Here is a 12,668-nt window from a genome sequence, read left to right as displayed (position 1 = left end):
GCCTGAACGAGGGTAAAGCGGGTGGTACAGAACATCCAGGGGACAGACTGGTGAAGTGTTAGGAAATGAATTGATCGTGACAGAGTTATTCTTAACTACATGAAGTTTCAGACGTTGGAAAAAGGAGTCAACGATGTGTCACATATTTTCCTGTTAGTTGAATCTTTTATGATGATGTCTCACATATTTTCCTGTTAAGTGAATCTTTTATTGGACTTCCAAACTTGTACTCATGGCAAGGTCACCAAAACAAAATTGGGCATGAGTAATTTACTTAAGCGGGATGATAGATACATGTTGAGGGTTTATCACATTGTCTACTAGGTAAAAAGCTTCTTTTGGGGGAAAAAAAAAGGTGTGTTTGTGCTCTTATAACAGGCGAAGTAAGTGGAGAATACACTGTGTAATTCCATTTGTAATCTCTAAACCAGCAGTTTTGGTGGTTGTATGGTTCATTTTTACAACACAAGTAATTTAAGAGTAATCTCCCAGAGGAGCCAGAAGGATTATTTGTTGCAAATTAAAAGTCAGCTCTTTTCCAAGAGTTCCAAGGTCATTGAATTCAGTTTAGGGAACCTGAGGCAAAGAGCATTGTTGTTTTTTAAGGGTTATTTTGAATATCACATTGAAGTGCAATTTAATATTTAAATGTTAGGAAATGGCTCCTACCCTCTATTTACTTACAAAGTCCTAGATCTTTTTAAACCCATTCCTTCATTAACAAACAATGATCAAGAGCAGCTACTATTGCCTATTACTGTTCTATTAACAGTCCTTCTCAAACAACAGCTTGCCAAAGATTCACCTGGAGAATTTTTTTTTTTTTTTTTTGTGGTCGGCGGGCCTCTCACTGCCACGTCCCCTCCCGCCGCGGAGCACAGGCTCCGGACGCGCAGGCTCAGCGGCCATGGCTCACGGGCCCAGCCGCTCCGCGGCATGTGGGATCCTCCCGTACCGGGGCACGAACCCGTGTCCCCTGCATCGGCAGGCGGACTCTCAACCACTGCGCCACCAGGGAAGCCTGGAGAACTTTTTAAACAAAGATTCCCGGCCACCCCTACCAGAGATGACGTAAAGCCCATCCCTTTACGTCCCTAACAACTCCCAAGAGATGCTGATGATGCTGGCCTATGGACCACACTCTTCTAGGGCTGGAAATAGCTGCCCTCACAGAATTTATATTTCAGTGGTGGTGGGAAATAGATGATGACAGACAGATAGAAGATAGACAGATAGATAGAAGATACATTATGCAAGATGATGATAAGTACTATGAAGATAAGTCAAGTGGAGGATAGGGTGGGGGAGACATAACTGAGAATGGAAAATTAAAGATTTAAAGGAAGGGAGAGATCAAGCTGGTTATAATTCTGGGGGAGGAACTGATCAGGGGCAAAAGCCCTGATTCTGGAGGTTTCCTGGTTTGTTCCAGTATCAGGAGAGGGAGGCCAGTTTTGTGGGGATGAGGGACAACACAAGGACACGAGACGGAGGTCAGGTACAAGGCCAGAAGTGGGCTTCTGTAATTCAGTATATTGACTTGTTACTCTGAATGTGAGAAAACTAAAGGAGGACTGTGGGCAATGTGTGACATGTCTTTAAAAAAAAAAATCATTCTGGCCCATACGTGGTGACTAGATTATAGCCTGAAGGCTAGGGTGCAAACAGGAAGACTAGTTGGGAGGCTATTGGAATAATCCAAGCGACAGATGGTGGTGTGGGGAGGGCTGTGGCCTTGGAGGTACTTAAAAAAGGTCAAGTGCAGCTGGGGCTAGCACACATGCCAATGTGAGCTTACTCTTTTGCCAGAGGACGCAGGTAATTCAAGCCCCCAGCTCTCCTGTGACGCAGGTAGTAACAAAATAAATGCATGTTCTTTATAAGAAATAACCATTTCTCGCTACTCTGCTGATTTTCTATGCCCTAGTCCATGTGATGATCAAAAACTCTCTCAATGGGCTTCCCTGGTGGCGCAGTGGTTGAGAGTCTGCCTGCCGATGCAGGGGACACGGGTCCGTGCCCCAGTCCGGGAAGATCCCACATGCCGCGGAGCGGCTGGGCCCGTGGGCCATGGCCGCTGAGCCCGCGCGTCCGGAGCCTGTGCTCCGCAACGGGAGAGGCCACAACAGTGAGAGGCCCGCGTACCGGAAAAAATAAATAAATAAATAAAAACCTCTCTCAAACAGTGGAAAAAGGAAACATGGGGAGAAAAAAAAATTACAAGAAAGAAGCAATTAGATTCTTCTATATTTTGATGGCATTAGTCAAGAAAGATACCTTTAGGATTTTGTGACTAGAAGGATGGAATTGTCATACACTGAGATAGAGAAGACTAGAGGAGGAGCCTGTGTAAAGAGAAACACTGAGAGTTTGGTTTGGGAAACATTAATTTTGTGATGCCTACTAGAAATTCAAGTGGAGATGCTAAGTAGGCAGTCGGATAGATAGAGACTTGAGTTTGGGAAATAGGTCTGGGGTAAAGACATACATGTGAAAGACAAAAGCCTATATTGATAGATGGTATTTAAAGGCATAAGATAGAATTCCCTGGTGGTCCAGTGGTTAGGACTCTGCGCTTTCACTACCGAGGGCAAGGGTTCAATCCCTGGTCAGGGAACTAAGATCCTGCAAGCCTCGTGGCCAAATAAAATAAAATAAAGTCATAAGATAGGCTGAGATCACCAAGGTAGTGAGTATAGGTAGAGGTTTGAGAACTAAACTTGGGTACACTCTAATTTTTAGATATGGGGGTGAGGAAGAACCAGAAAGGAGACAGAGAACCACCAGGTTAGTAAAAGGAACACCAGGAAAGTGTAAACTAATGAGAGGAAGAGATTTAATTTAAAGCTTAGATTTTTGGGTTTTTTTTTTTTTTTTTTTTTTTTTTTTACTATTCCTGTGGTCACTTTTTACCTCTTAGGTCTCTCAACTCTAATTTCCAAGGACTTATTAAACATCTCCATCTGTATTTATTTATTTATTAAAAGCACAAAGCTCAAACATACTACATATCAGACACTGGGCTGGATGCTAATTACTGTGGCTACAACACTGACACAACAGTGCCTTATATACAGCAAGAGCTCACTATAGATGAGTTCTGTCATTTTCTCTCACAATCCCTTCCACTGCACCCTGCCTTTGAGCCATGTTAAGTGACAGTATTGAAACCCATCATTTTCTCTAATGCTTTTGCCCAAATTGTTCATTTTCTGGAATTCCCTTCCTTATCCTCTCAACATTTTTCTATCTCAGCTCAAGTTAAGATCCTCCAAGAAGTCTTCCCTGGCTCCTTTCCCCTTCTGCCATCTTCCTTGTTTATTCTCCCTTAGCATCTCTTGAATACCTCCTGGCATTTGTTTGTTTGGTTGGTTGGTTGGTTTTCAATACTTATTGCACAACATTGTAATTGTCTTTTTGGTCTATTTTGACTACTCTACGAAACTGTTAGCTCCTCAGAAGTAGAGGTGACATTTATTTATTTTTTTTCCTCTCAGGCATGTGCTAGGCACTCTTTTACTATCAGTTGACCCAGTGACAAATAAATATTTCCCGGCCCACCAATGTTTGTTATATCACTAAAATATATACACACATGTGTATATGTATATCGACAAGAAACTCAAGTGTACCTGATGGGGTGAAGAGTAAAAGCAATGATCCATCAATAATAAATTCAATAATTCCACCAGTAATAAATCAATAATAAATTTTATAATTCCACACGTTTGCTGTATACCCCATGCCTGAGAACTGGGGGGCGGTGAAAGTCTGTGTTGACACTTGTGATGATTGCTACCTCCCCCTTATCCTTGACAAATGCAAAGTTAGCAGCGCCCGCTCTCTTAAAAGACTGTGTGGCCCGAAGTGCATTTCTTATCCATAAATAAAGCGTAAATCATATCTGTAAAATGTTTCTCCTTTCTCATATTCAGCTTTTTTTCTTTCCTTCTTCTCAGACGCTGCTCTTAGAACAATAAAATTTACAATCCGGACTTCACTGAATCACTTTTTGCACTTGAGGCTCTGGACCTGAGTCCCCTATAACACACCCCTCCTCCACCCACCCAGAGCACCCCGACAAACCCGGGGTCTCTGACAGCTTCCGAGGCATTCTCAGCCTTATTCAAATTGCTTTCCTGGACAAAGAATGTAGTAAGCCTGCCTTCCAGCCAACAGCCCCCTGCCCTTTGGTCTTTCTCTCTGGAGGCTCTTACCTTAGATACAATGGGGCCCAGGTAGGGGGATGGGGTAAATTCGTCTCAGGCTTTCATGCAAAGACTCCCATCAGCAAAGAACAAAACTTCCCATACCTGCAGTTTAGAGAGCTGCAGGCAAACCAAAGTATTTGGTGTCCTTGACTGTCCCCATTTACCAAACAGTGCTGACTGAGAGCCAGGAAATCTAGTTTCCCCCTTTTAAATTTATTTTCCCCATTTTATTGAGATGTAATTGACATACAATGTTGCATTAGTTCAAGGTATACAAAATAATTATATATATATATATTGCAAAATCATCGCCACAATCAGTTTAGTTAACATCCATCACCTCACATTCCTTTATTTATTTTTTTCTTTTTTGGCCATGCAGTGCGGCGTGAGGGATCTTTGTTCCTGGACCAGGGATGGAGCCCATGCCTCCTGCAGTGGAAGTGCGGAGCCTTAACCACTGGACCTCCAGGGAAGTCCCTCACATTCCCTTTTTTAAAAAAATCATATTCTATCTCTAATGAGACAGAGGCTGTCTGCCTGAAGCACAATGTATTCCACCCACCCTCTCCTTGATTCCCCTCTTCCAAACTCTTTTTCCCCTCCAGAATGACGGTCTGAGAAGACAAAGAAAAGATTACATAGAATTTCATCCCCTTGTGTGGACCTGGCAATACTCCTGAGCTTGCAAGGTGGCCTCTTTGAATTATGAGCAAAAATCAGCTTACGTGGGAGCAAAGCCCGCAGGTGGAGACCAGAGCAGCAGAGTGCATGGGAGGATTAGCCAAGAACTGTATCTTAGGAAAATATATAATTGGAATTTGCTAAGGGCTTACTTTTGGGGACAGGAGATTGGGAAAGAAGAAAAAAAAAATCTTAGAATTCCTGAATGTTGAATTTGGGAATGGGGAGGAAAATTGAGAACCACAGATTGTTATACTTCTGCCCATAAATATGTTAGTGCTGGAACCCAATATTAAAAACTGTTCCTTTGGAAAACAAACCAAAAATAATAAAAGAAGACGACGAGAATGAGGATGGAGTGGGGTTGAAGGGCCTGACAGGATTGCCAGGCCAGAGAAGGAAAAGCTAATTAAAAAAAGCGCCAACATATATACACTACCAAACGTAAAATAGATAGCTAGTGGGAAGCAGCCGCACAGCACAGGGAGATCAGCTCGGTGCTTTGTGACCGCCTGGAGGGGTGGGATAGGGAGGGTGGGAGGGGGGGAGACGCAAGAGGGAAGAGATGTGGGAACATATGTATATGTATAACTGATTCACTTTGTTATAAAGCAGAAACTAACACACCATTGTAAAGCAATTATACTCCAATAAAGCTGTAAAAAAAAAAAAAAAAAAAAGAAAGAAAGAAAGAGCCAGAGGGGAAAAAAGACAAGAAGATGACTGCTTGGGAAGGAGGAATAGACAGGAGGGCGAACACTGGTTCTAAAATGAACCTATCACATTTGCTCTGGCAAGTCCATTACAGGAATATCACCTGCCTAGAGAACGTTCTTTTTTCTCCCTGTTTTCAATTGGGTTCGTTTACAGGTCAATAAATTTTATTATTTTATATCTAGGAGTCCAGTAATGTCCCAGGTAAAATAAGAAGGTGGTGCTTTCATTCTATCACACAATGTTAGATTTCACGTTCTCTAGATTAAAATAAAAATCACAACAAAAAGGTAATTTCAAATTTAGAGGTCATGGATATAGGATCCTGAAAGAATTTCTATTCACAGCCATGTTTGTAGATCACTGATGTGTCAAATGACTATTTAGCACTTTACTTTCCTTGATTCTTACAACACAGAGAAGGTACTTTTGTCCCTATTTATAGATGAGGAAACTGAGACTTATTAAAGTGGCTGAGCCAAGATTCTATCCAGTAATATGTGTATAAAAACAAATTTTAAATCCTCCATAGTAATGGTTTATGTATAAGGACTAACCCGGCACCCAGGGTCCTAGGTCCGCAGGTCCTTTCCTCTGGCTTTTGTCTTGCTGAAAAGACTTGCTTTTCCGAAAGCTAAAAAAAACAAGAAAGAACTTAGGTGGGAGTTGAAAACAAGTACTGTTTTTTACCATCAACCGATGCCCTAACATTCAGCGTGTATTTTACTGTGACCTTAGAGTGAACCAAAGAGGAAAAGGGCGCTTGTTGAAGTTTCTGCATAACTAGCCTGATTCTGAGACCCTAAGGGGTCTCAGGTCAAGGGCATTAATTGTCCTAGTGGGAATTTCAACCACCTCAGCTGGGCCTCAGGAACTGGAAGTGCATCTTTGATCTTAAAAGGTGGAAAGAGGGTGAACCTAGAAGTACTTCACTGCTGGGTTTATTTTGTTTCCAGGTTCCGAGGTCCCAGTTTTCCAGCTCCCCACCCAGTCTAGGCTACCCAGCAGCTCTCTTTTGCATTACAATGGCCTTGGTGAGGCTGGCAGACAGGATTAACTCGGAATTCGCAAGGGTGTGTGTGGGCGTGGGGCTGCCAGGAGGGGCGGGTCGAAGTATGGCTGAGCCTTACTTATAAGTCTAGAGCCTCCACAAATTTTTTTGTCATCTTCCTACACTGGGCTGGTAGGCTTCTGTTATCACACAGGTGACTTCCCTTCATCCCATGTTTTTAATACTTTTACACCTGGACATCTTCACCTTTCTCTAAGCTCTTCTACCTAGATTCTTAAGCCTGGACTTTTCCTACCATCTATCTAGCTCTTTGGTTTTCTCCCTCTCCTTCAATTCAACAACATGAGTGTGGACCCAGCTTGTCCCCAAAGCCTGCGTGGCCCCGAAGCATCCAATTCTAGGGAATCTTCACCAATGCCTGAGATTTATGGGCCTGAAGAAAATTATGTGTCCTTGCAAATGGCATCTGCTGAGACCCACGACATGGAGACTGGTAAGAAAATACTGAATCCTTGAGAGGCTAAGCTCCTTCAGGGAAAGGGAAAGAAGGAAAGAGGCTAAGGGTTATCTGTTTTCCTCTTGAGCCCATCAATATAAGCAGGTGTCATTATCTATTCATCCTCTCGACACCTCTTTTTCAACGGTAACTTGATGGGGTCATGCCCTTTCCCCAATGTTCCGGGCGATAAGAGCTGTGGACGGAGAGACGCGGGATACGGGACTCAGCCATTCAACTGTACGCGGTGTATTTGAGAGCTTACGTGTGTAGGCACTGTGGAAACGCAAACGTGATGTGATAAACTGATGTGTAAATCTTAACGTATATGAAACGCACCTTTTGGAAATGTTTTACCTTTCTACTACAGTAGCGGTTGGCTCTTCCCCTAACCTCTGGATGTGAGGACATTATTGGGCAGCTGAGTTTGTAAGCACCTGCTATGCTCAAGTCTCCTAAATCCCGAGGAAGCGTTCACCCCATTTTATGGTGGATGATTCCAAAAGGTTTAATATACCGACAGTCAAAGTGGTGAGAGCTCAGATTTGAAATCCAGTTTGGCTTTGAATTCTATACTCTTAATATTTAGGCTTCTAATTGGTAATTTTGGGTGTGAGAGGTGCTCGGATATTGTAAAGCCGGCACAAACTTTTTTGGAAATCAGTTTGGTAGTAGTTGTTACAAATGAAAAGGTAGACCAACCTTTACCCAGGCATGCTATTTTTAACATTTATGGCATAAAATAGCTTAAAATCTGTTTACATTTATGATTACAACCATAGAAGTAAGTTGTGGAGAAAGGAATAAGTAAACAAAATAACTTAGATTTGAGTGCTGGATTTTAATGTTACCCTATTTTTCCAAATTTTGTGTTAATGTCCTTTTATAATTTCAAATGTTGAAAATACAGCTACAGCGTTGGATTGTGAGACAAATAGCTCGGGAATGAGCAATGGACATGTCCTCCTAGCAAGCCAAGTGCAAGTCTGTATAGATAATTTTTTTTTTTTTTTTTGCGGTACGCGGGCCTCTCACTGTCGTGGCCTCTCCCGTTGCGGAGCACAGGCTCCGGACGCGCAGGCTCAGCGGCCATGGCTCACAGGCCTTAGCCGCTCCGCGGCATGTGGGATCTTCCCGGACCGGGGCACGAACCCGAGTCCCCTACATCGGCAGGAGGACTCTCAACCACTGCGCCACCAGGGAAGCCCTGTATAGATAATTTTTAAGACATGCCCCATTTCTAGTCATTAGCTGAGGACTTTCCTTCTTAGATCTACTTGTGAAATTGTGAAGTCTTTTGCCTTTTAAAGCCTGTCCATTTATTCCACGACTAGGGTAGAATTGGAGTTAAGCACCGGGAATACGTCTGTGCAAATAAATCTAAGTAATACAGGATATAAATTTTTAGTTACAAAGTCAATAATATATGCCAGGCCCTGTGCTAGACAGTTTCTGTTGCCTCATTTTGTTTTTAAATTTTTTATTTCTGTTACCTCATTTTAATCGGTGAAAGAAACTCCGTGAGATATACTGTACAACACGGGGAATATGACAAGTATTTTATAATAACTATAAATGAAGTATAACCTTAAAAAATTGTAAATCACTATATTGTACACCTGTATTTATATAATGTACAGCAACTATACTTCAGTCAAAAAACCACCAAAACAACCTATGATTAGCTTAGTCCAACCGCGAAAACAAACGAAAAAATCATGAGGGAGGAATACTTTTGGAGATGAAATCACAAAGTCTGGGTTGAAACAGGAGCTTTATCAGAATTCACATTTCCCGATAGTCCTGGTATTAAGACCGGGCAGCAAACTTGATTTTATAGGATCCCCAGAACCTGGATCATCTGTTTCAAAATTAAGTACGTGGGAGTTCCCTGGTGATCTAGTGGTTAAGATTCATCGCTTTCACTGCCGTGGCCCATGTTCAATCCCTGGTCAGGGAACTGAGATTTCCCCCAAGCCATGCGGCTCCACCAAAAAAAAAAAAAAATTAAGTAGGTGATGATTAAGGTACATAAAGGAAGTTGTGGAAGGACACAAAGGCGGGAGTCAAGTGATGATTCTGACCTTTGAGAACAGCCAGGGTGTGGGCTCCTGAGCTTTGATTGGCAGAAAGAAGAGGTTTGAGTCCCCCTCCGCTTCCCAGCAATACATATTAGCCATGTCCGTGACATGCAAAATGGCATTTGCGCAAAGGTTAGCGAAGTGTTCAGGATTGCTTAAAAATAAAGTTATTACTCATTATCTAGCTCTGAGGACTTTAATAGTGCTTTGAAAACAATAAACTTTCAATATTTGAAGTTTTAGAGAAAAGTGTCATTTTGTTCCCAACAGTCTCTCCTCTTCCTTCCTTCTCCATGGATCTGCTTATTCAGGACAGTCCTGATTCTTCCACAAGCCCCAGAGTAAAACTACTGGCCACGGCTGCAGACAAGAGCACAGAGAAGAAGGAAGAGAAGGTCCTGGTCAAGAAGCAGAAGACCAGAACCGTGTTCTCTCAGACGCAGCTGTGTGTGCTCAATGACAGATTTCAGAGGCAGAAATACCTCAGCCTCCAGCAAATGCAAGAACTTTCCAACATCCTGAACCTTAGCTACAAACAGGTATGGTTGTTTTCTTGTTTGATACAACAAGAAATAAGAAACAAGGTTAATTTCTATGTACTCTGTTTATGCACCCCTACAAACAAGCTAACTTTTTTTTTTTTTTTTTTTTTTTGCGGTACGCAGGCCTCTCACTGTTTTGGCCTCTCCCGTTGCGGAGCACAGGCTCTGGACGTGCAGGCTCAGCGGCCATGGCTCACGGGCCCAGCCGCTCCGCAGCATGTGGGATCTTCCCAGACCCGGGCACGAACCCGTGTCCCCTGCATTGGCAGGCGGACTCTCAACCACTGCGCCACCGGGGAAGCCCACAAGTTAACTTTCAATATGAAAATGGAACTTTTTGTAATGTGTTTTGTGGCAATGCGTCAATTTTTTTTGACATTCTTTTCTTTATATTCTTTTCCATTACGGTTTATCACAGGATATTGAGTATAGTTCCCTGTGCTATACAGTAGGACCTTGTTTATCCATCCTACATGGAACAGTTTACATCTGCTAATCCCAAACTCCCAGTCCATCCCTCCCCGACGCCCTCTCCCAATGTGTCATAATTTATTTAACCACTTCCCTTGTTGCACAAACCAGAATTGTGAAAATGTTTCCAATTTTCCTTAAAAAAAGGAAGAATATACCCCCCTATCTTCCGAGTTAGAAGAGTCCCTAGGCAACACTTGTTCTTACTAAAATTAAAATTGTATGTTTTGTTTTTATCTGCTAATCATTTTTCATATATTTATTGGCCATTTTATTCAGTTACTGGCGCCATACTTGGAAAGTCCTATTCCATGATCTTATTTCATATATATATATTCTTCTACCTCTCTGATCTCATTTTCTAACTCAGAGTTTACAAGCCATCTGCAAAGTTTAGTTTATTCTGTGCTGCAATATAATTTGATATTTTCTAAATAGCTGTCCTTGTGGTATGTTTCATAATTCCTGAATTAAAATACCATTATCACATTAAGTGTAAATGTGCTTATATGGAGGTGGGCTTTTCATTGCAAACCAATTACCTTTAACTGTGACTAATGGCGTGGGTAGACATTTAAATGTGAACTTCCTAGTTAGTAGCAGACTTGCGGTGTGTTCTGTTCTATCTGGTTAGGTTTATTAAACATAAAGTAGCCCACTGACTTGAGGGGCTTGAAATTCACTCACAGATTGAAGGTTTAAGACAGGACTCTAGAAGTTAAAATTTTGTTCTGAGTTTGAGATAGTTGTAGCTATCGGAAAAAGCAACAAACAAAAACTTAATATTCTTTGATCCCAGTATATCCTGCATTACTAGTATTTTGTGTTTTCCTGTTACCTTTTCCCTGCAGGTTAAGACCTGGTTCCAGAACCAGAGAATGAAATGTAAGAGGTGGCAGAAAAACAACTGGCCCAGGAATAGCAACATTGTGACTCAGGTAACAGGAAACTTACTTTTCTGCTCTTTCCTAACAAGGACTTTTTAGATAGATTTGTATCCATTGCTGAAGCATGCAGTCCCAACTTCAGACAATTCTGATTTTCCTTGTACCTTTTCAATTAATCCATCCTTCTCTTTCAAAAGGGCCCAGCAACTACAGAATACCCGGGCTTCTATTCCTACCACCAAGGATGCTTGGTGAACTCTTCCGGAAACCTGCCCATGTGGGGTAACCAGACCTGGAATAACCCAACTTGGAGCAACCAGAGCTGGAACAGTCAGTCCTGGAACAACCAGAGCTGGAACAGTCAGACCTGGTGCCCCCAAGCCTGGAATAATCAGACTTGGAACAATCAATTCAACAACTATGTTGAGGAATTCCTGCAGCCCCAGATCCAGTACCAGCAAAATTCTCCTGTCAGTGATTTGGAGGCCACCTTGGAAACTGCTGGGGAAAGCTATAACATAATACAGCAAACTGCTAAGTATTTCAATTCCCAACAGCAAATCATGGATTTATTCCCAAATTACTCTCTGAACATACAGCCTGAAGATTTGTAACGATGGCTGTATTATTCGATCTCAATTTGAGCCGTGACTGTATTACTTCCCTAGAATTTTTCTTTTACAATTACGTCTCTCTCTGCCTGGATAAGCTGCTTTTCATTGTGCCTTTGTGTCAATTTGGGGGTATATGATTGGTGTCTAATCAAAGAGGTTTCAGAAGCATTGGCTTCTACGGACAACATGATAAAAGATGACTGGCGGCTATAGATAACTAGGTTATAATACTATTTTTCGGATATCTTTAGGATCTAGAACCTAACCTCAAGAATAGGGAGCAAAAGTACAAAGATGTGTGATGAAGGATTATTCGTATTTTCTGGGATGGGGAGGCTTTACTTGTTAAGAACCTCAGTTGTTAAGGTGAAGGGTTAAGCTACAATGTGCTTCACTGATTTCCTCTACCCGTTTTTGCTTATTTTACTTACAACCCCTAATTTTTTCCACCACTCTAGTATTTGTAGAAAGATGTTTTGATTTGTCCACATCATAATACTACCAGTTGGCTGGTTCATTTATAAGTACAAATAAATAAAAAAATTACCCATTTTACATTTAGTTGTCTCTCCCCTGATTTCACCCAGTGATTCAATGAGTAAAAATCTGACTAAACATGGGAGTAGTTTTTGATACGGGGGGAAGAAGTTAATCTAGCCATCTGGGAGACTACTATCTTAGGAGTAAAGGAAAGGTAACCAAATATACAATACTAGATGACTAATTAAACCTGAACAAACTTATTTCCTCCTCGTGTGTGTAATGTTGAAACAAAATTTGTGGTTGTTTGCAGTTAAAGAAGAGTGCCACATCTGGAAGATCGGGAGCAAAGAAGTGATAAACAAGAGTTCTTAGGTTTGTAAAGAGGCTAAATGAAGGGCAGCCAGGGGCGAGGCAAATAATGTAAGGTAGACAGAGCTGAGGGAGGAGGGGGAAAGGTGGACGAATTAGAATCT

The 12,668-nt window shown here is 41.8% G+C and overlaps 1 protein-coding gene across 2 annotated transcripts; it reads left to right on the top strand.

The window, feature by feature from the left end:
- Positions 1-6,851: 6,851 nt before the first annotated feature.
- Positions 6,852-11,716, top strand: NANOG (Nanog homeobox). Of its 2 annotated transcripts, none has more exons than XM_029206606.1 (4): positions 6,852-7,114; positions 9,469-9,737; positions 11,063-11,149; positions 11,296-11,716. In XM_029206606.1, the coding sequence occupies exons 1-4, from the start codon at positions 6,964-6,966 to the stop codon at positions 11,710-11,712; spliced, it is 924 nt and encodes a 307-aa protein (XP_029062439.1). In that variant the 5' UTR covers positions 6,852-6,963; the 3' UTR covers positions 11,713-11,716. The 2 variants fall into 2 exon arrangements, with proteins under 2 accessions (XP_029062439.1, XP_029062440.1); XM_029206607.1 differs by having other exon boundaries at positions 6,964-7,114; positions 11,063-11,145; positions 11,337-11,712.
- Positions 11,717-12,668: the final 952 nt, after the last annotated feature.

The sequence above is a fragment of the Monodon monoceros genome, unplaced genomic scaffold, assembly GCF_005190385.1.
Source record: "Monodon monoceros isolate NGI ecotype Baffin Bay Population unplaced genomic scaffold, NGI_Narwhal_1 Super_Scaffold_6, whole genome shotgun sequence".
In the NCBI taxonomy this organism is placed as follows: domain Eukaryota; kingdom Metazoa; phylum Chordata; class Mammalia; order Artiodactyla; family Monodontidae; genus Monodon; species Monodon monoceros.
Note: the sequence above shows the minus strand (reverse complement) of the source record. Positions and strands in the feature narration are given on the sequence as shown.

Bases quoted from the DNA above. Each gene is read 5' to 3' on its own strand.
- NANOG (XM_029206606.1), top strand. From the start codon at position 6,964: ATGAGTGTGGACCCAGCTTGTCCCCAAAGCCTGCGTGGCCCCGAAGCA. The intron at 9,738-11,062 runs GTATGGTTGTTT...TTTTCCCTGCAG, and splicing joins TGAACCTTAGCTACAAACAG to GTTAAGACCTGGTTCCAGAA. The intron at 11,150-11,295 runs GTAACAGGAAAC...CTCTTTCAAAAG, and splicing joins ATAGCAACATTGTGACTCAG to GGCCCAGCAACTACAGAATA.